General features: G+C 45.2%; 1 protein-coding gene across 4 annotated transcripts in view; it reads right to left on the bottom strand.

Annotated features, from left to right (window-relative positions):
* RNF220 (ring finger protein 220) overlaps positions 1 to 21,282 on the bottom strand; it is a 221,510-nt gene that overhangs the window by 19,835 nt on the left and 180,393 nt on the right. For all 4 annotated transcript variants that reach the window (XM_054384174.1, XM_054384175.1, XM_054384176.1 and 1 more), the window contains 4 exons: positions 17,371 to 17,467; positions 16,275 to 16,361; positions 14,556 to 14,611; positions 6,055 to 6,133 (listed from right to left, as the gene is read on the bottom strand). In XM_054384174.1, the coding sequence (XP_054240149.1) occupies positions 6,055 to 6,133; positions 14,556 to 14,611; positions 16,275 to 16,361; positions 17,371 to 17,467 (319 nt within the window). The remainder of the gene's footprint in view (positions 1 to 6,054; positions 6,134 to 14,555; positions 14,612 to 16,274; positions 16,362 to 17,370; positions 17,468 to 21,282) is intronic.

Here is a 21,282-nt window from a genome sequence, read left to right as displayed (position 1 = left end):
GAAGGCAGCTGTTTGTGTTTTATAAGCTAAAGTTTCTCTTACCTATGGAATAACTCCAATATTTCACAGGGAATCATCATCCATCTAACTGAAGTACCCTCTAACGGACCATCAGCCTCATATCCCCTTTGAAATAGCACAGCTGAGCACTTGCTGGGCCACGATTTATTTTTTACCTTCTAAGACATCTTGCTAACTCTATAGCTCAACAGTGACAGTCGAATTTCACACTGCGATAGCCCCCCATCGATTTTTCATTGCCAGGAAGCAACTCCACAAATTAAAGTTAACAGCATTTCTGAAACTAAGGAGGAAAAAAAAAGGAAAGAAAAAAAAAGAAAAGAAGGGGCAAGCAAAGAGGCACAAATGGCAAGATGCCTAAATCCTGTCCCCAGCATAGGAATAAAATTCCTTGCTGGGATTTTCACACCAATTATTGGGCAGAGATGCTACTGCCCCCTGAAGCTGGCAGCCACCTTGGGTCTGCGGATGCTTCAGTACCAAAATATCACGGATTTCACAGACATAAGATTACATAAAGATCTACATAAAGATCTACATAAAGATCTCAAAATCTACCAAAAATTTCCCTAAGGCACAAGCATCATACCAAACCTTTTGGTACAGCTGCATTAAATGGAGATACCCCCTTCTCCCAGGTCTGAGCTCATACAGTCAGCCTGCTTCGCTGAGCTTCATTAACTACCAGCCTGTGATGAGCCACAACCATGACACAACTTCAGCTGGTGCAGTGGTAATAATGTTTGAGACCATCGCTGCCACATTGCAGCTTCAACTGAACAGTCACAGGAGGGAGCAGAGTAAAGAAACACAATGGCACTCTACTCGCCGCTGCCACAGCCTGCCTTCATTAAAGAAATGGAGCATCTGCATATGAACCCTTGCAACACTGAACACCACTATACATTACAAGCACATGTTACATACTGCTGAATTACTAAAAGGAGGGCCTAAAATCTAATAAAGAAAAACCTGGACACAAGCAGCGCAGTACAACCCAGCAGTGCTCCCTCAGCATGGCTTTGACAATCCCACACTTCAGTTCAGCTTCCCGGATCCTGTCTCAAGTTTACAGAAGCTGATCTGGGGCTGAACCCATCAGCAGCATCAAGCTCTCTCTTAGCAAAGCACAAAGGGTTGGTTAATTCATGACTCAACTTTTTAATTCAGTCTTTGCTATACGACTGAATTTTGTCTCCCATCAAAGCTTACTGACGGCGTGATGCTATGTAAAAAGGGCTGGGACTGCTTATCCTCTGGTGTGAATTCCCAACAGCTTGTCTCCCTCTGACACATCAGCTTAAGTGTGGTTCCTTCCCTTTCAGGCCTCTGTTAATCCTCTGGCTTCACACTCACTCTGCCCCCATCTCAACCTGTCTGCATGGTAGCAGAGTCCCCATGATAGACACCGCTACTTCTCCAACTGTTCTCACATGCTTGACTCTTTGCACAAGGGCCCTAGTCTAAACTTTGTTTAATTTTAACTGATGCTCCTTCCCATGCTGCTGCACACCAGATCCCCTCTGGAGCTGATGCTTTGGGAAGAATTAGATTGGAAAGACACAAAGCAGGGGGGAAAAGGGGAAGAAAGAGGAGACGGGAAAAATAAAACAAACACAATTGTTTTTTGTCTCTAAATCCCTTATTTTAACCCAACAAGCATCTCACCCAATGAAGCATGATAAGCATGAAGTGTTATATAAAGAAGATAATTATAAAGGGATTTAATGCTTGGCAGGCTCAGATTGCAAGGTTTATAGCAGAGGTAGCATACTCACTTAAACAGCTTTGTGTCCGGGTTTGCTATTATGCGGGCAGTGTGGCTGGGGCGAAGCAGAATCAGAAACAAGATTTGTTTTACGGAAAAAAAAAAAAAGAAAGAAAAAAAAAAAGAGTACAACCCCCTTCTCACTGAGGATGGCAACTCCAGTCCCACCTCCTTCCACTTCTGTTCCATCCCTGATTAATGATGTTGTCTGCCTGATTTATGACCCACCCCAACAGATTAGAGTTTCCCTCTTCAACCTCACCCCCCGCTTCACCCCCCGAGAAGGCACAGCCACACTCTGCTGGAAATATTAGAGAATTATTAAATAAACATTCATACGTCATGTCTCTTCCCATACTGAGCTCATCGTAGTCAACGCTCAGCGGCCGGGCCCTGTTTGCTTTGGGGCTGACACCAAACAGCTGGAGTGATTCATGGAGAGACTGGCTACAATGCTCTGTGCCATATATCATGCTTGCAGCGCTCCCTGCCCCGGCGGAGATAAACTGATCAACCACAACGGGCTGGAATGAATTTATGACAACACAAAATTGAGGAAAACAAATGGGAGGTGACCCAGTGGGCCACTAACCCAGACTCTTGTGCTGGCCTGCAATCTAGTCTGGTGGCAGAAAGCAAAATTGAACATTGGCACTCTGAATTAAGATGCTGGCTTTTAACCCTGGAGAACCTTGGTTTCAAGATGGCAACAGACCCTCGTGAGCAGGAGAGGAGAGGAGACGAAGGAAGACTTTCTGTGGGGAAAGTGCTTTTTGCAGCTCTGTGCAGGCTGAGAGCACAACACTGGCAGAAGCATCAGGGAGGATGCCCGGGCAATTAGGGACTGGCTGCTCTCTCCGAGCAAAGCTGCATCTTGAATCAAGGTAAAGGAGTGATGCACTGGCTGAGCTTGTCTGCTCAAGATGCCAGCCACTGTAAAGGTTGTGACTGGGGCCTTCAGCAGACAGGCAGAGCTGAAAAAACGCTCTCCATGAGCCTTCAGAATCCCAGGGCATCTCTCAGACACTTCATGTCAGCAAGATTAGAAAAGCTCAGCAGGGATGAGACACCCTGCACCACTGGGAAGGAGAGGTGAGACCAGTACCACCACCCTTATTACCTGTAGCTGCCATCTGAAGTTCAGTGCAGTGGAGAGGAGGTCAACAGTGAGAAAACCTACCAGAGCTACCAAGGACCTGGCATGGCTGCAAAGAAGAGCTGGGAGCAGCATCTTGTGTCTCACTACCTCTGGCTGCCCGAAGTTCAACACAGGGCAATGACATCATCCTGGTCAAGCCACTGATGGTGTGGCATAGGCTAAGGAGCAAGACAACAAACACAGACTTACCCCTAACCCCATCTAGTTGTTCTACATGCAAGAGACTCTTCCATGAAACACAAAGTTTAGATTAAACCAACTTGCTCAAGCAAAGAGCTTCAGCTGCATGTCAAGAGGACTGTTTGCTATACTGTATTAGTGGATAAAAAAAGACCCCAAAGAAACAAACCCACACTGCTTTCCTTGCCTAGACTTTATTTTGGAAGAGGGAAGGGAGCAGGAATGTCACTTGTGAGAGAAGGATCAATATGTGGATCACTGCTAATTCTATCAGCCAGTGCTCTGAACGGAGAGCAGGGCTGACACAGGTGGTAAACCATGTGCTTCTGGACAAGTTTAAAACGCTAATCAGAAGCTATACAGGGTTTAACATGCCAATCAATAATGCTCAGATTTAAAGGCAAAAATTAAGGTTACAAACAATGGAGTAAAGTGATGCTGCCAAAAACTTCCTGTAAGCACCACCCAAAATAAGAAAAATGAAACCAATTTAGCTTCAGATTAAGAAACAGGAACTAGAGATGAATCAATTTAGCCTGTTGGGCTGGGTCGCCATATATCATGGCTCAGCAGTGGAGTGGGAAGCAGCCAGACAGTGTGAAACCCTTCCCCCTCCTTTTCTGTAGTCTTCTAGCTCTGATCCTGTTATCAATTAATTTAACAGAACCCCTCTACACAGACAACCACACAGAGCATTCAAGATTCCTTAAATGGCAGGACAGAAACTATTTATCACACACGAATCTCAAAGGAAAGGAGGGGGAGGGGAAGGCATCTAGGAATTCTCCACCTGAAACACCACCTTGATCTCCGAATCTCAGTGAAATAAAGTGTCTTAAATAAAAAAAGCTCTCCCTGCTACTTAAAAGAAAAAAAAAAATCAACATTTTTTGAAAAACTCAGCAAGACACTTAAGGCTTTCCCTGTGATTTCTGTTGGCTTTTCCTGACTTTTCACACCTTTTGTGGACCTGGGGCAAGGTTACTGAGGAGCAAGGTGTGTGTGCACACACATACACGCTCCCCCCACTTCACAGTGGTGTTAGCCTGAGAGTTGTTTGGAAAGGATTCCAGGATCCTTCAAAAGGTGCTAGCTAAAGCCTCTTTGATCAGATTATTAAAGCTATGTCAATTTTATCACTTGAGCTCAAGTGTTCTGGAAAATGTCAAATCCTTTCAGCTCCTGCAGTTTAAAGATTTTCAATAGGAGTGGATCTGGGAGGATGGAGGACTGCTGGGCTGACAGACAGGAGACCCAAAGGGAAGCCAAGCAGCAGCCAAGACAGAGGCTGACAGATTAGGGCAGAACAGATGAGTCCTTGCCACCGAGACAGCATGCAATGAATGGTTGGCTCACTCTGAGGACAGAACTGCCTCTGCACTGACTTGGAAGCTCCTAGACTCAGTGGTCCTTTGCCAAAGTCTGCTCACTGAGAAGCATCGAACAGCCGACAGCCCATGTTTGGGACATGCTAATAAAAGGCCTTGTAAAATGGAAAGTGCTGAGACAGCAAAGCAGGGTTAAAGTTTCCTCTGCAGCTGGGAGTTTCCACAGTTAACCCCTGACTGTGAACATATGCTATGCCAGGCTGTCTGAACTGTCAGAGATCCTAAACTGTGCCAAGGACACAACCTCTCAAGTCAGGACTAGGGGCAGGAGGTGAACACACTAGATTAAAAAAAGAAACAAACAACAAAACCCTTTCTGTAAAGTCATCTTAACACTACCACCAGATTTTTTTCCCCACCTCAAATTATGAATGGGATCTCAGCCATGAAATGTAAACGGTTTAAAATCCACAATTACCTCATTGCTTCCACCTCATTCAAGCCATTTTGTCTCTCACTTGATCTTGGTGCAACATTTTATATCAGGCAATAATCAACTTAAAAACACTGCCCCTTCCCACTTAATGCAGCATTCCACAGCAGCAGAGCAGAGTCTGTAGTTTTAGGCTTGGATCATCAAATTTGCCTAAGCAGTAGGTCAACCTAGCAGTGTATGGAAGGAGGCTGAGAATAGAGGGTATTATTCAAATGCAGAGTGCAGATAAAACCATTTGTTTCTAAGATGGACTAGGTTGCAGGATATCCACCAAGCAGAAAGGCATCAGAAAAAGAGATGGCCAGAATTTCCTGTACTGTTGTATATTCAAACACTGGGACTTAAAACTTCTGAATTTACTGAAGAGCTGAAGGTAAAGAACTCATTATTTCTATCAGCAACTATGCAAAGATGAAATCTTGATTTTTAGTGACAAGAAATTCTCTCAGTGAGGCTTCTGCAAAGTTACAGGGTTGCTGGGAATCCCTTTTGCTGGAGAGATGAAGGGTAGAACATACAGGTAACCGTGGAGAAAACAATAGAAACCATGTGAAGGACTGACCTCAAAACCTAAGATGCAAAAATAATCTAACTTCTACATTAAAAGCAGAATCCCAGAATAAACTGATAGCAGAAATCTCACAGGGGGAATAACAAATAAAGTACAGCTTGACAAGCCAATTGCTTTTGTCAGGTTAAAGTGGGTTTGAATCTTCATCTCCTGTCTGAAGTCCCAGCTCTAGTCTAGGCAGCCATGCACCACACAACATATTTGAAACCCCCCTATGACTAGAATATGGTGGAAGGCATGGATATATCTATTCACACAGAGGTGAAGCCATTTGCAAATTCTGCTCAACTGCCTGTCACTGGATTCTTGCCCACAAGGATATCTGTGGGAGAACTCCTCAAGGGCCCCCTGGGGAAGTCAGGACACCAAGGGCTCCAAGTCCAGGGTTCACCATGGAGCACAACTTCCCTTTGCAGTGGCAAAAGCTTCAAACATGCCTACCCTCAGACTAGTACTGCTTCTGGGAACACCAAATAGGACACTGTGGTCTCTTAAAACAAGAAAAATTAAAGCTATCCACTTTACACTCACTTTTCAATGTCACTGTTCTTACAGGTCTTCTGCATAGTCTCCTGTTTACTGCTTTCACCATTACTCGTTGAGGGCATTTCTGTTGAGAGAAGAACAGACAAATTAGTAAGAGAACATCTGATCACTGCAATGAAATAGTCTAAGCAAGTTATGTTTTCAGCAGCAGAGGACCTCGATGAGTCATTTTCATGCTGATTCTCGGAAAGAGAGAGAAGAGACCGATGCTACGTGTCCCTGTCTGACAGAGAGGCCGTCTCTCTGGACAGCATGCTTCCAGGATTTGAGGCTGAAAATACACCACCTGTATTCTCCCCACTTCACACTGACTGACCCTCACAGATATATCAGTTGTTAAGGCAGGATTTAATTCAGAAAGGTTTAATGTAGCTGCCACATCAAAGGGTACTTCTAGAAGAGTGGGTTCAGAGCAGCTCCACCCAGACCAGACCCTGCTCCCAGCTCTTCCCTTTACTGAGATCCCTCAGATAGAGAGAGGGAAGAAAACACATGCCAGGTAACTAGTATAACAGAATGGTCTGCTCATAGCTCTCCTAGTATTATTATCAGTGGAAAGGGTGTGAGATACCAGTAGGAGATGTGTCAGATGAACTTTCCTGGGGCCAGCCCCTGGGCTGTAAGTTCAGCACTGTGGCTTCAAGTAAAAGCTATGAAGAAAAGAGTAAGTGCCATCAGGGCTGCTTCCTCATCACCTATGTGGCTGTAGTTACTGAAGCTGAACACATCTACAAGCAAGTGCTCCTACATCACAGAAAATAAATGTGATTGCCTATCCCAGAGAAGAAAATGCCTGTGATAGATATCCTATGTTCTCCATCATGCCCTTGGCATAACTGGTTCTACCCACCCCTCTCTCCCACTGCAAGCAATAACATCTTGTAGGTACTTTCAAGGTTGGGAATCAAATGCCCAAAGCATTACAGTAACAGAACAGGGAATAAAATCGTTGGGACAAGTCTCTTCAGGTCGCTGAGCTTCAGTTCCCTTCCTAAGGGAACCAGAGCAGCCACTGCCCAGCTCTGGAAATGGATTTGGCATCTACAGCTGGAAAGCGCCAGGTTTTATTATTTTCATATTTCCACTAGGTTGCTGCTTACACTTCCAGTGCTGCTGGCATTAAATAAAAAACTCCAGCAGACAAATGGGTTTAACACTCCCCCCTCAATGCTATGAGCTTTCAAATAATGCATGCAAAGGTAGAATTTCACATTCACTCATTTGCTCTGTGTCTCAGCTACAGCTCATGAAGTAGGCCAGATCCTAGAGTTCCCACTCTAAAGGTGCAGGCTTCAGAGCTGCAGGCTTTTCTTGCCATACAGAGGCCAACAATGACATGACCTACTCAACAGATCATGATACAAGTCTCTTGCATGCCCTTTTAATGAAGGGAAGATGGTAAGAAAACAGCTGAAAAAAGCCCAAGCAACAAGTGTCTGTATAGTTTAAACTGTTCCCGTGTGCACGCCCGTTTGCCTTGCGCCCTGTGCTGCTGAAAGATCCGCTTTTGCCTGGAATCCAACCGGCATGTCCGAGTGCATCGCCGCGGATCGCTACCATTGCCTGACTGATCACCGAGGGAACCGTGGTACCCTGCCTGTCCTGGACCGCTGCAGCTGCCCTGAAGTGGGGACATCGCTTCAGCAGGAGCGGCAGCTCCCCAGCCGATCCCCGTGGATGGCAGAAAAGGTCGACCCAGCCTCGCAGAGGAGCCGCTTTTGCTGTGCTCTGCGGCCGCGGCGACAAGGCTTTTCCTCTGGAGCGGCAAGCTCGTTTTACACAGTGCACTCCGCGAACTGACTTGCAAAAGCCTCCGAGGCTCACCGGCAACCTCCCAGGACCTTTCAGTTCCGTTCCAGGAGAAGCTGCAACCACGCGGCACAGTGCCACGCGGTCGCCGCCATTTCAATTTCTCTATTACGGTACATCTGTGCTACAATTTCCAGAAATACAAAACAGTATTAAGCCAAATATTTCTTCATGGAGTTTCTGTAGTGGTTTGTACCAAACTGCCTGTTTGTGGGCTTGCCGATCCCCGACAAGCACTCACTCCCCCCCCCTTTCCGAATTAGTTTCACTTTCTAAACTTCCAGATTTCCTCAAAATGTTTAAAGCGCCCATGTGTGTATATATCTATATATCTATCTATCTATATCTATATATCTCTATATATCTCTATATATATCTATATCTATAGATAGATACATAGATATTTTCTGCAAAATCGATTCTTTCCAAGTGAATACTAGGTCCTGTAAATATAAATTGTAAATAACTTGTAATATATTGTAAATAAATGTTTATAAAACCTTGATAAATATCTCCGCCGCTTATTTTTGGCAAGAATTTACATTTCACATCAGTTATGGTGCAGCAAGCAGGGTTATTTGATAGGTGAACATTTCTGCAGAATGGGATATATACTGAAAAAATCCTATATAGAATGGGCCAGAGAAAATTTGACGACGTCTGACCAAATCATTGACTGAGTATGTGATCAAGCTATGCATTGAACTGGCAACAACGCCCGAGGAGAGGGTTGTTGCAATTGGATCCTGCATAACATGAGCACAAGACGAATTTACAGCATTAGAGGAAAAGATTAAAAAACTTGATGAAAAAAACAAGTTGCTAGAAAAAGAGTTAGAGAAGTCGGAGGCACAAAACCAGAAACTCCATGATTTATTAACGCTGCAAATTAAAGAAAGCAGCACCACCTATTAAAGCATTAGTGGAATCAGATACAGACTCTGTTTCAAACCTTCCCGGGATTTCCCGACCGCGTAGTTCTGACGAGGTTCGGAGAGACGACGCGGCATCCGGAGCCAGATCCCCTGTACTGTCTTTTTATGAGCTACCCCCACCGCAGACGCGCAAACAGGACTCAAAAGTAGCAAACTCTACTGCAGTGCGAAACCTCAGACTGACAGTCTCCCGGGAGCAGCCGAGTCTCCAAATGCAGCGAATGGCGAATTTGAATGCACCCGCTCAGCCCGAAAGGCAAAGCCCGGCAAAAATCTAAAAGCTCCCAAACCGAGAGAGATCCGACTGACCAGAAGAATACGGATTACAGCTCCGAGGAAGACCTCATATAGGGCAAGCCCATTTGGCTGCGTCCCGTCCTTAAAGAAGAATACATGGATAGCCGCCATGGTTGAGGGATAACAACCACCCATACTCACCCATACAGCAGAACAAAGCTATGTGAACTGCAGGAGACATTTGCACGTGCACCGGATGAGACGGTAACAGACTTTTTGTATTGTGTTATGGAATAGGGTAGGGATACAATTATTTTGAATTGCAGTGAAGTGAAAGGTTGCTCATGCGGCCATGAAGTATTTTTGGGTATGGGTTCGGAAGGAAACCACTCGTTAACTTCCCGAATTGCTCACTGGGCTGGAAGTTTAGACCCTATAGATAGGGGCGAACCAACAGAGACAATTTTAGTCACGAGTTCGGCTGAACTCACTGCTTCGATTAAAAGGTTAGCATGTGTTCAAGCAATGTATGATCGCAGACCGCATCCTTCCCCATTGGACGCTCCGGTAAACCCCGTATGACTCAAACTTTTGATCCGTGGGCTACCAGCAGGTCTCAAAAATGTATATGATGCCAAAAAAGAGGAAACTGAATGAGCGATCGAGACGAACTGTACCTCTACCGGACCCCGAGTATACCACCCAACTTGGGAGGAACTATTAATGACACTATCCCTGAAAGGCTGAGATTTGGGCTACTCCGATCACATGCTAACACCAAGGCTGTTCAGTGAGAAACGCCATATTGGATTTAAAGGCAACCATGTGGTGACACCACAGGGGAAGAAGCAGGAAGTGCGCCATACCAAAGCCTCTCCTGTCACAGCTCCTGCGAGCCCATGCAGCAGCCCGGGTTTAAATTGCACTCACTCTGGGAGCCCCAGAGGGAGAAATTCCTACCAACGGAGAAACAAGCCGTGCATTTTTAAAGGCTCCATCTCACCAAGGGAGAAGTGGTACCAAATAGCACTGTCTTTAAATATACCTGAACGTGTCCTAGAGCCAATGCCAACATGGCTAGTGAAGGAAATGGTGTTACATGTACAGAATAAATCCAGCATCTAGAAATGGGACAAGTACCGCAGCAGCAGCCATAGCAAAAGGGAAGATAAAGCTCGCAGCAACAGTCCTAAAACAACTTACCCCAGCAAGGAAGTTAACCCCTTCACACCTTGCTGCCAAAGTCCAAATAATTCAAAAAACTAGACACAGCGGTGATTGTTCCAGGCCTCACTCATCACTTCATTAACGCCTGCCAATGGTCTGATGATCTAGAACCTTTCATTTTGATTCCCACTGGAACTGCTATAAAATTCCTTATTGACACGGGGGCACAAATCAGTGTTTTCAATGTGCAAATAGCCAAACGCTTGAGGATCCTACCATCCCGGAAAAGGATAAAAATACAGGGTGTTACAGGAACGTCTCACATTTGCCATCTAGCTAAAACACGACTGTGGCTTCCTGGCGATAAGCAGAGTACCTTGGTCGAAATTACCCTGAGTCCTTACCCAGAAAACATCCTAGGATTTGATGTTTTGGCTGGTAAGTGATGGTATCTACCCAATGGTACATTATGGTGTTTCGGGTCGTATGGAACAGGAGGAACCAAAACCGCTCAGATAGGCACCTTACAAGCTGCTCCACCCTTGCCCACATTGAGCATCGCATGCATTGCACAATACCCGCTACCGGTAACACCCAGACAAGGCATTACTGAAGTGATTGCAGACCTGGAAAAAAGACAAATCATCACCAGAACCCACTCACCTTACAACTCTCCTGTTTGGCCAGTGCGTAAACACGACGGATGCTGGAGACTCACCGTTGACTATGGGAAGCTCAACAGCAATACACCCCCTCTCACAGCTGCAGTCCCGAGCCCGACAGCAACCATGACAGCGATCCAAGCTGCATCACACACCTGGATGGCCTCACTGGACATCAAGGATATGTATTTCATGATTCCTTTATGTGAGGAGGACAAACTTCAGTTCGCTTTCACATGGCAAGGCTCCCAATTCACTTTTAATCGTCTCCCGCAGGGGTACAAACACTCAGGTACTATCGCACACGATTCCTTAGCAGCATTGCTAAACACTCTTGAGATCCCAAACGATGTAAGTGTCTACCAGGATATAGATGACATCTTTGTGGGGTGAAATGACAAAGGTAAGGTGGCTCAGTAGCCACAGCTATCTGGGAACTGTTGACCAGCAATAGGTTACAAGTTCCACAAGCCAAATGTCAAGGCCCAAGTCAAGAGATTAAACTTCTTGGATCCTGGTGGGTAGCAGGGGCAATATCAGTGCCAGAGGATGCTCTGGAAGGTATTGAGAAGGGCCAGATCCCTAACAACAAAAGGAAGCTTCAACAGCTCTTGGGTACCTTGGGTTACTGAAGAAAGCACATTCCAGGCTTCTCAGTAATTGCTCGTCCCCTTTATGACTTGCTTAGAAAGCACAGAGACTGGACCCCAAGGCACACTGAAAGCCTGAAAGTCTTTAAAGACGAATTAAAGGCTTATCAGAAACTGGGCCCTCTACACCCACGAGATCCCCTAAGGGCAGAATGGGGCTTTTCTGAACATGCCTCCTATTGTGGGATTTTCCAAAAGGGACCCAAAGGCCCCAGCAGAGCCCTCTCATTCTCTTCAACAGCATTTAAAGATGCTGAACCGAGGTGCTCTGAATGGGAAAAGGGACTCCTGTCCCTCACCCGAGCTGTCAAAGAGGCAGAGAAGCTTCGCACTATACAGGATATTGTAGTGCAAGGCCCTTTCTCTCTGCTCAAAGCAATCCTCAAAGGAACTCCTTCACCGGAGGGAATTGCCCAGAAGGCTACTGTGAGAAAGTGGTATGCTTATCTGGAAGGGATTGCACAGCTTATGCCTCTAAGAGAAGGACCCACAAAGGTATCCAAACTACAGCAGCCCATCAATCCAAATACCATTCTGCTATGCCAACCCTACAAGCCTTCTCCAATTCAGGTAGCCCCTGAATTAACTACTGACTCCAATACAGAAGGAGTATGGTTTACAGATGCATCCTCCCGTAGGGTAGGATCGCAGTGGCACTATAAGGCCGTAGCTCTGGAGATTGGCACAGACAGAACTGTCATTGAAGAGGGTGAGGGCAGTGCTCAAGTAGGAGAACTGCGCGCTCTCATGTTGGCTGCAGAAAAAGGTGCAGAGACTACATACACTGATTCATATGCTACATTTAAAGGCGTCACTGAATGGATTTGTCAGTGGGAAGCAAACCAGTGGATAGTTGGTAACACCAAAATTTGGAGGGCAACTGACTGGCAAAGGCTACTAGAAATAAGCCGATCCAGGCCTATTAAAGTAGGCTGGGTAAAGGGATGCTCCAGAAAGCAAACCCCTGCTGCTGCTTGGAATCAGCAAGCAGATCACTTGGCAAAAATCAATATGGTCAATCACGAAGAGAAGTACTAGGAGTGACTAGCTGAGTGGCTACATATTAAGAGAGGCCACTCAGGCAAGTCAGACCTCTACTACGAATGTAGGGTGGCCAGTTCCTCTGACCACATGTGAAACCATTGTCTCAGCCTGTCCTCAGTGTCAGATCAGACTAAAAGGTAACCATCCTGATTTGGCTCCAGCCCACCATATCAAAAGGGATAAAGTGCTATGGAGCACATGGCAAATTGATTATGTTGGCCCCCTCAGACCCTCATGTGGGAAGAGATATATACTGGTGGGAGTGCAAGTGGTCTCAGACCTAGTTATGGCTACAGCCACTAATGCCGCCTCAGGAGCTCAAACCATTGAAACTCTAAAAGGTTGGTTCAGCATCCTGCCTATGCCTGAATATATACAAAGTGACAATGGTTCACATTTCACCTCAGCCTTAGTGCAAGACTGGGCTAGAGGGGAAGGGGTCAAATGGATATTCCATACTCCATATTACCCTCAGGCTAATGGTATGGTTGAAAGGGTAAACAGCCTCATTAAAAACACACAAATGTCTCAAAGGGTAATTGGGACAAGCGTCTGCCTTCTGCAGTCTTTACTATGAACAACCGTTGGGGGAATTATGGTAGCGCCAAAGTGAAGGCATTTTGCCCCGCTGAACCAGCGAGGGATGTTAATTGCATGCCAAGGGGTCCAAAGGACAAACCCCCACACTCACTAACACAGTTGCAGGTGGGTCAACCTGTATTAGTGAAGTTACCCTTAATTGGGACTGTGCTCATGACATTGGCTAAACCCAGAGGTCTATATGCCTGGGAAGCAACAGACAGTAATGGGAAAACACATTGAATAAGCACTCGATGCATTATTCCAAATTACTAATTGTCAAGCCTGGCTTCTATATGCCTGACTGATCGCCGAGCGAGGGAACCGTGGTACCCCGTGTGCACCGCCCGTCCTGGACCGCTGCAGCTGCCCTGAAGTGGGGACATCGCTTCAGCAGGAGCGGCAGCTCCCCAGCCGATCCCCGCGGATGGTGGAAAGGTTGACCCAGCCTCGCAGAGGAGCCGCTTTTGCTGTGCTCCGCAGCCGCGGCGACAAGGCTTTTCCTCTGGAGCGGCAAGCTCGTTTTACACAGCGCACTCCGCGAACTGACTTGCAAAAGCCTCCGAGGCTCACCGGCAACCTCCCAGGACCTCTCAGTTCCATTCCAGGAGAAGCTGCAACCACGCGGCACAGTGCCACGCGGTCGCCGCCATTTCAATTTCTCTATTACGGTACATCTGTGCTACAATTTCCAGAAATACAAAACAGTATTAAGAAAAGACCTCACGAAGTTCTCCAGTTCATGAGTAAGCCAAATATTTCTTCATCGAGTTTCTGCAGTGGTTTGTGCCAAACTGCCTGTTTGTGGGCTTGCCGATCCCCGAAAAGCACTCACTCCCCCCCCCACCCTCTCCGAATTAGTTTCACTTTTCTAAACTTCCAGATTTCCTCAAACTGTTTAAAGCACCTGTATATATATATATTCTGCAGAATTGATTCTTTCCAACTGAATACTAGGACCTGCAAATATCAATTGTAAATAACTTGTAATATATTGTAAATATTTATAAAACCGATAAATATCTCTGCTGCTTATTTTCGGCAAGAATTTACATTTCACATCAACCCCCAGCAGCTGAACACCACCATCACATAATCAAGCTCTCCTGGCTCCCTCTGCAACACAGCAGTTTGTCTTTTAGTGACACAACTGCAAGTTAGTCCAGCTCTTGTCTCTTATCACAATACCAGTTAACGCTGCATTTTTGGGAACAACCCCAGCTGCCATTGACTACTGTGCTGTAAAGACAGTGTGATTCTATGTGAACATGTATCTGCTGGTGCTGTAAGAGAGCATCTGTAACTACCATTTGCCTCATTACTGTTAATTAGAAGATACAGACTATCTCCCTGCCCTCCTGTAGCATACAAACAAACGAATTTTTTACAAGTCCAACACTCACCGTCACTGGCCCATTTAGAAAACTCCGGTGTTATTCGAGTACTGGGTGTGCCACCACTAAAAGAGAAAAGGGCAGAATGAATATGGAAAAATCTTATTGCTCAGGAAAAGCTACCTCTTCCACCCACTACTTCTCTCTCAATACTTCTATCCATCAGTCTAGGCTTCAAATGTGAGCATTTGCCCTGCTGCAGGAGGCGCTTTAGTGCTACTCCACATTTCCACCGGTGTTCTCCTAACCTGTACTTCTAGCTATGACCTCTGCTGAATCACACAGGGGTTGTGATGCTGACTGAAGGCTTGGGATTCAAACAGCACCTGTGACCTAAGGCTCATTTTTGAATACACAATTTCAAAGATGAAAACCTTACTCGTGAACAGAAATCCTGTGTTGCAACAGCATCTCCCCTTAAGAATAACTTTACACCTTCATAAGCCCCATCTTTTCCTTCTTCCTATTTGAAGAACAGCAGCATTGAAGTACAGACAACTCCTAACCCTGTCCATTCTCTCTCTCAGTAACAGAGACCATAAGCAAAAGGAATCTTTTCTGAGTAGGCTGCACACTTGTGACCTTGTAACATGTTATCTCTACGAGCTATGACAGTTGCACTTAAAAGGTAATGTAGGCTTGTTGCTTCAGGACATTAGCTACACTCCTGCATTTCCACAGAAACTTGTCAGAATTTCAAAGTGCTTTAACAAGCAATATTACCTGCCCTGTTTCAGAGACTGGCAAATAAGTCCAGGAGACATATAAGGACTTGCCCAAACTGCAAAACAGTGTGCTAAGCGCAAGTCACATGAAGGAACTGTGTCTCTTGGTCCCGAGTTCTCAGACGTCTGCCCAAGCACCAAGTATCCACAGCCACTGAGGAGGGATATGTCAATATCCTGCTACAATACCACTGTCCTGGCTTCAGCATCTTTGAGGCCCTGCCTATAGACTAGTGTGGTTATCAAAGTATGGAACGGACCAATGGTTTGGATCCAGTGTGGCAAATATCACTTTTCTATGGAGTGGAATCTAATTTTGAACTAGTGTTTGTGACAGGCTAAGCAGTAAGAAAACTTCATTTCACTGCTCTATCAATCACTTCAACCTTGACCCCACAGGATCACTCAGTGAAAGAGATAGAGGGGTAATTTAAGCCCTGTTTTATGCAGGGCAGAGGGCTTAGAAAGCAATCCTAGCTCCCTGTTAAGGCTCATTTTATTTGCCTGAAATGCTTCCCCAAGTGCCCTGAACACTGGCTGCCTACATTCTCCACATACGTATGTGGACAGAGCACATATCCTGCCACAACCCCGGAGCTGAACACGGAAGGATTAGTTTGCATATCCCACCACACATAATGGGATGCAATGAAATCATACCCTGGGTGCCAGACTCCTAATGTGCCAAACAAGATTTGGATAGCATCAGATTATACTAAGAGGACATATTTCATTTTGAAGCAAGATCATGCATCAGGCCTTAGTACAGCACAGTTTCCCCACCACCAGCATTCACCTTCTGTCCAGGCAGCAGGGTAGTTAAGGGATAGTGTGCAGGGAGGCTTTATGAGGATGCACAGGTAGAAATTGAGATTCATCTGCCACACTGTGCTTCTTTGCAAGTCTCTCTTGTTGTGACCCTTGCACTCAAGTGAATGAGTAACTGAACAAATTCAGACTCCCCCAAAGCAATGAAAACAAATTAGAAAGGCACAGGACTTACTTTAACACAGCACCTCGAAGCGCCTCCCTCTCTTTGGCTTCACCTGGCTCTTCCCCAGTGCAAGGGATAACGTCTGCCTCTGTGTACCTGAGCACAAGGAGTTAAGGAACATACAGCCTTGCTGCAGACAGTGGAAAGGTTTTTGAGATGGTTAGGACACTCTCTGGGATACAGAACAAACTCATTCCAACTGGGAAGACCTCAAAAGAGGGGCTGGTATCCATGGAGGGAAATGTTTTTAAATTCTGAATTAAAGGTATTTTTTTAGGTGGGAAGAACAGGAAAATCTTTTGATAGCAACATAATTCCATATCCACTTCTACAATCTCTGCAAGCCTAACTTGCACAATTCCACTACTTCTGTTTGAGGTACAGAGATCTTTTACCATCTAAGGGTTGTGGGGCTACAGTCTTTGAGACTGGTGCAGATTTCAACAAAATCTAATTCTATAGCTATACATTCCCCCTCATCACAGCTAAGTCAAGGTCTGCCTAGTACCCTTGCAGGAATTTCTCCCTGATGGCTGTTACAGGTGCTGCAGCACAGAAGTCTGTCCACAGCTCTCCCAGCACAAAAAGTCTGGCTCCCAGACAAAAAGTTCCCAAAAGCTGCCCTTAATGACAGTTCTGCCCGTGACCTAATAAAAGGAAAAAAAATCTGCCTCTGAGGGGCAGATAAACAGCGCTTGAAACGTTTACTGCGTAAAACCAATGAAAACAAAGGGGTATCTTGTGGAAAATAAACCCATTTCCTACCCATGAAGCAGGAAAAGCTATCTATATGGAAGAAACCTGGGTGGAGACAACAGATTGCTTATGAAACAGAACGGAGAAACACTGATTTTGACCTCTGGAAATGTCTCCTAAAGAATTCCCCAACCACATCTGAAGTAGTGCTGCATCGACAGAAAGATCTTGAAGGGAGGAACTGGGAATCCTTTCCTAGTTCAAACAGTGTGGCAACTGGAGAAGGTGGTGTCATCTCCAGCAGGGCTGGACACAGATTATCCACCACTACCCAGGGCAGTGCTGCATGAAAGCTAGCTGAAGATGCCTCTCTAGGTTCCCTCTCCTAAGAGCCTTTCAAAAACGATACTGTGGTTTCCCGTATTCAAGTGTGTCATCACCATCCACATCCAGGTCAGCGTCGCTGTCTGGATTCTCCTTGCCACTGCACATGATGAACCCAGAGCCTGGAAAGAAACAAAACACATGGGGGTTTGAATTGAAGGTAATGTGTAGGAAGTTTCCCAAGGATGGTGCATCAGCACCAGTCTGCAGGTTCTCTTTTACTCTTAACAGCCTCAAAAATAGGGGAGGCTCCACTGCCACAAACCAATTTTCAGAAGAGTGCTCAGAAGACATAGAAACACTCCATCTTCCTGGATTTTATGCTCTAAAGTGCCCCTTCAATACTGGAAATCTAACATTCTTGAACCTTTTGCTCTCTGCACAGGTTATCTTAAAGTTCAAGGCACTAGAAGGGTCTCTCTTAAAGACAGAAAAAAAATGAAGCAAAAAAGGGAAGACTGATAGAAGTGTTTAGTTGCGGCTAGAATTTTACAATATAAAACACGTAGGAATAGCAAATCTATTACTAAGAGAAGGAAAAACAATAAATCAGAGTCCACAGTCATTAACAGCTACTTACAAGCACTTCTTATGTGAGCAAATTCCAGTGCAAGTCAAACCAGAGTCCTGCACTTCCAATGCAGGTGCATCAGGCATAAACCCAGTCCCAGCTCTAGCAGAAAGGAAACATAAACTGTTCCTCCCCAGATTAAACTGTCTGATCACTACTTTCTAACAATATATAGATTTATCCTGGTTCTCAAGCTTTTTGTTGACTGTGCTACTGCTGAATGTAACCAGGCTTCTTCTAACTGAATCCATGCATAAATGTCTACAAAGTATGAAAATTCAGATGGTATTTGCTGCCTAAGGTTTGTTAACAGAAGGAAAACTAAGGAAGTCAGACGTAACTCTGGATATGCTCTCTCCCATGAAATTGGGAAATTAGGCAAAGATATTCTGAATCCTAGAGCAATGCAACATTCTTGTTCACATTCAATCTGCAGCAGACCTAAGCTGTTTGGGGGACATAAGCTATGCAGATGGAAATCTGCTTAACTCTGGATGCCTCTACTATGTTCCTGCTCTTAGCACGCCACCACCCAGACAGCAGTCCTGGAAGTCTGGCTCACAGAGAGAGGGTACCTGCTGGAGCCTGAAGGATCTGACACATTCACATGGCTGCTGACTTAAGTCCAAAGCTAGACCAGAGAGAACATTCCACCTGCAGACACTGAAAGAGTAAGGCAGACATAGCCTTGTCTTTGCAGAAATGCCCCAAAGAGGGTACATTTCTGCACTGTGAGTGCGGTCCTAAAAGCAGCAGACAGGCTAAAATTAACATAGAAACACTGAATATCAGGTGCATGTCTGAAGAATGAGCACATTCCCCAGCGTTAGGGTAACCCTTTCAGCACTACAGATGTCTCAGTCCATTCATCCCACTGGTCTCTCACCAGAACACTTCACACAAGCTTGTGCAGACAGCAGCAAACTTGCACCTTCCCAGCCCAGAAAAGTGAGCTGTATTTCTAATAGTCTGTATCTGTGCAGAGAGCAGGGCAAGGTGAAGGTCTCATTTCCAAGGACATGCTGCAGACACAGCTCTTTACTGTCACTCTCTTAAGAACGGATGCTCTCACTGATTCATTAAGCTCCCAATAAAATTTGTTTATATGGATTTGATATTTCTCTTCCCTGAATATAAAGAAGGTCCTTAACGAGTGATAACCGTAGCATGACAATGATTTTAAGACTAACCTTTCCCTAGAAGCATAAACTACCTTTTACTTCCAAGTAATTGCTACCTTTAATTTTCAGCTGAGGGAACAAAACCAGCACTGACAATGCAGCATCCACAGCCTGCACCAGGAGCCATGCTTGAAGGTCAGCTCTGCGGTGTCACTGGTGCAGTCCTCTTCCAGTAGATCCTTTACAACAAGTTTCACATACCTGGCTGCACGCTGCAGCCAACACATGTCACAAGCTACCTTCTCTTGCTGCAATGGCTCATCTAGTAAATCTTGACTCCTTCAGTTCATCACAACGTTTGGGTGAAGATTTAGAGGAGTAAGAGAGACCTGTCAAAGAAGCTGGATAGTCTTTCAAAGCTGCCTTAGAAGTCACAGTGGGCAATAGGGTGGTAATTTACAGGCATGGCATTTAACCTCAGTAACACCATTCCCTGCACCTGGCATTACTTTAGCCCATCACTTCTCAGAGGCCATAAACTTTGGACACACAGGTCTTCATTTTTCTTGTAGCTGTGGGAAACATAAATCATGCAAAGCTGGAGCTGCGACTTGGCCAGTCCCAGAGGTGATCTGAATGTTAGCCAGACAATGAACACTTGGAGCAAGATGTCCAGAAGAGTGAAAATAAGTGGGACTGCTCCCCATGTCCCTCCCCCTGCAAGGATGCCATGCACACAGCAAACATGCACCTTCCAATTAATTTTGCTTCCAAGTGACTCAAGCCAACTAGTGGTTTATGGTTAGAGCTTAAGAAAAGAAGATTTGCTTACTGTGATACAATTTACAAATATCAAGGCACCTTGACTTCAGAATCCTGGTGTCTTTGCTCTCAAAACCTTTTTATTTAAGAAAATCCCTTCTAAGTCTGAAAGGAAAATATTGCAGAGCTTTTACTGAATCTAGCACTATAATAGGAACTACTGCTCTGCCAACGGAGTAACATCCTCCCTACACCATGAGGATACAAGGCAAGAGTTTAGACAGTATGTGTGATGATAGCAAATACACACTGGGATGATCTGAAACAGTATTTCAGCTAGAGAGGAGGGCATAGCCTAAAGGAAGCTGCAGCACGGTGATCCAGCTCTCAGATTTTCACCAAATATGGATTTTATTTTTTAAAAACGTGACCAAATGCAACCCATTGCAACACAGTAAAAAAACTTGACTCAAAAATTGTATGCTAAACAAAGTAACCTCTGTGAACCCAGAAAAGACTGAATATGAGCAGTTGTAGGCTTCAGAAGCTGCTTTAAAAAAACCCAGGAAAATCAAAATAGGTTTCTAACATGAATCAAAATGTCCATAAACCCCAGTACTGCCACTACATGGAAGAGAATACCAAAGAAGAGGATGCAAAGCTTGCTCCAGCATCACCTGTGGAGCAAGCAGCCTTCCACTGGCATCCTAATGCCCTTTCATCTGCAGCAGGGATGAATTTTGAGACCAGTTCTGGTGGGCTGGGGTTTGGTGCCACAATTTCAACGTGACCCTCCTTGTCTAACTTCCTGGGGTTGCTTCCATGCACAAAGCCAGCAAAAACACCCACGCAGCTGTTCAAATATTTGACGTCTGAACTGCTTGACATTATTCATTCATCTCAGGCTCATTCAAACCAGATTTCTGGACAAGTGCTGTTATAAATGGATTAAGAGGACCACTAAATGCAAGGAAGGCCTGATAGGATCACACCTGCTTCTCACTAATTCAGCCCAAGTGTAAAGAGGGCTCACAACTTCCAGCTTCTGCTGGCAGCATACGCTGCCATCCAGGAGCAAGGAAAACATGAAATGGAGCACAGAGGGTCTTGAGCAGGGTAAAACTGCCTTTGCAACAGCATTGGTTTGGACCTGCTAGAGAAGAATGAGAGTTTCCAGAAGAACCCCTACCACTACATTCAGGTAATCTACAATTCAATAGCATACACTGGGAAGCAGGTTCCTCCAGAAGGCTCAGCTTCTGAAGGTCACACTGTAATTTCAAGGCCATCAGCAATGTTTCCTAGAGCAGATCTCTAAAGACAGAGCTACTTTCCAGAAGTGAACACTTGGGAGTAGGACTTTATCCCAATGTGTTACAAAGTGAAATCTGACTACTGAATGTTAAATTGCAAGTCTAACCTTGAAACTCTCAAGAGACACAATCTGTTGTTCACAGAAGCAGCTGCACTCTTACTAGGAGAG

The sequence above is a fragment of the Indicator indicator genome, chromosome 10 (genome assembly GCF_027791375.1).
Source record: "Indicator indicator isolate 239-I01 chromosome 10, UM_Iind_1.1, whole genome shotgun sequence".
Taxonomy (NCBI): Eukaryota; Metazoa; Chordata; class Aves; order Piciformes; family Indicatoridae; genus Indicator; species Indicator indicator.
The sequence above is the reverse complement of the archived record's forward strand: the minus strand, read 5'-3'. Positions and strand labels throughout refer to the sequence as shown.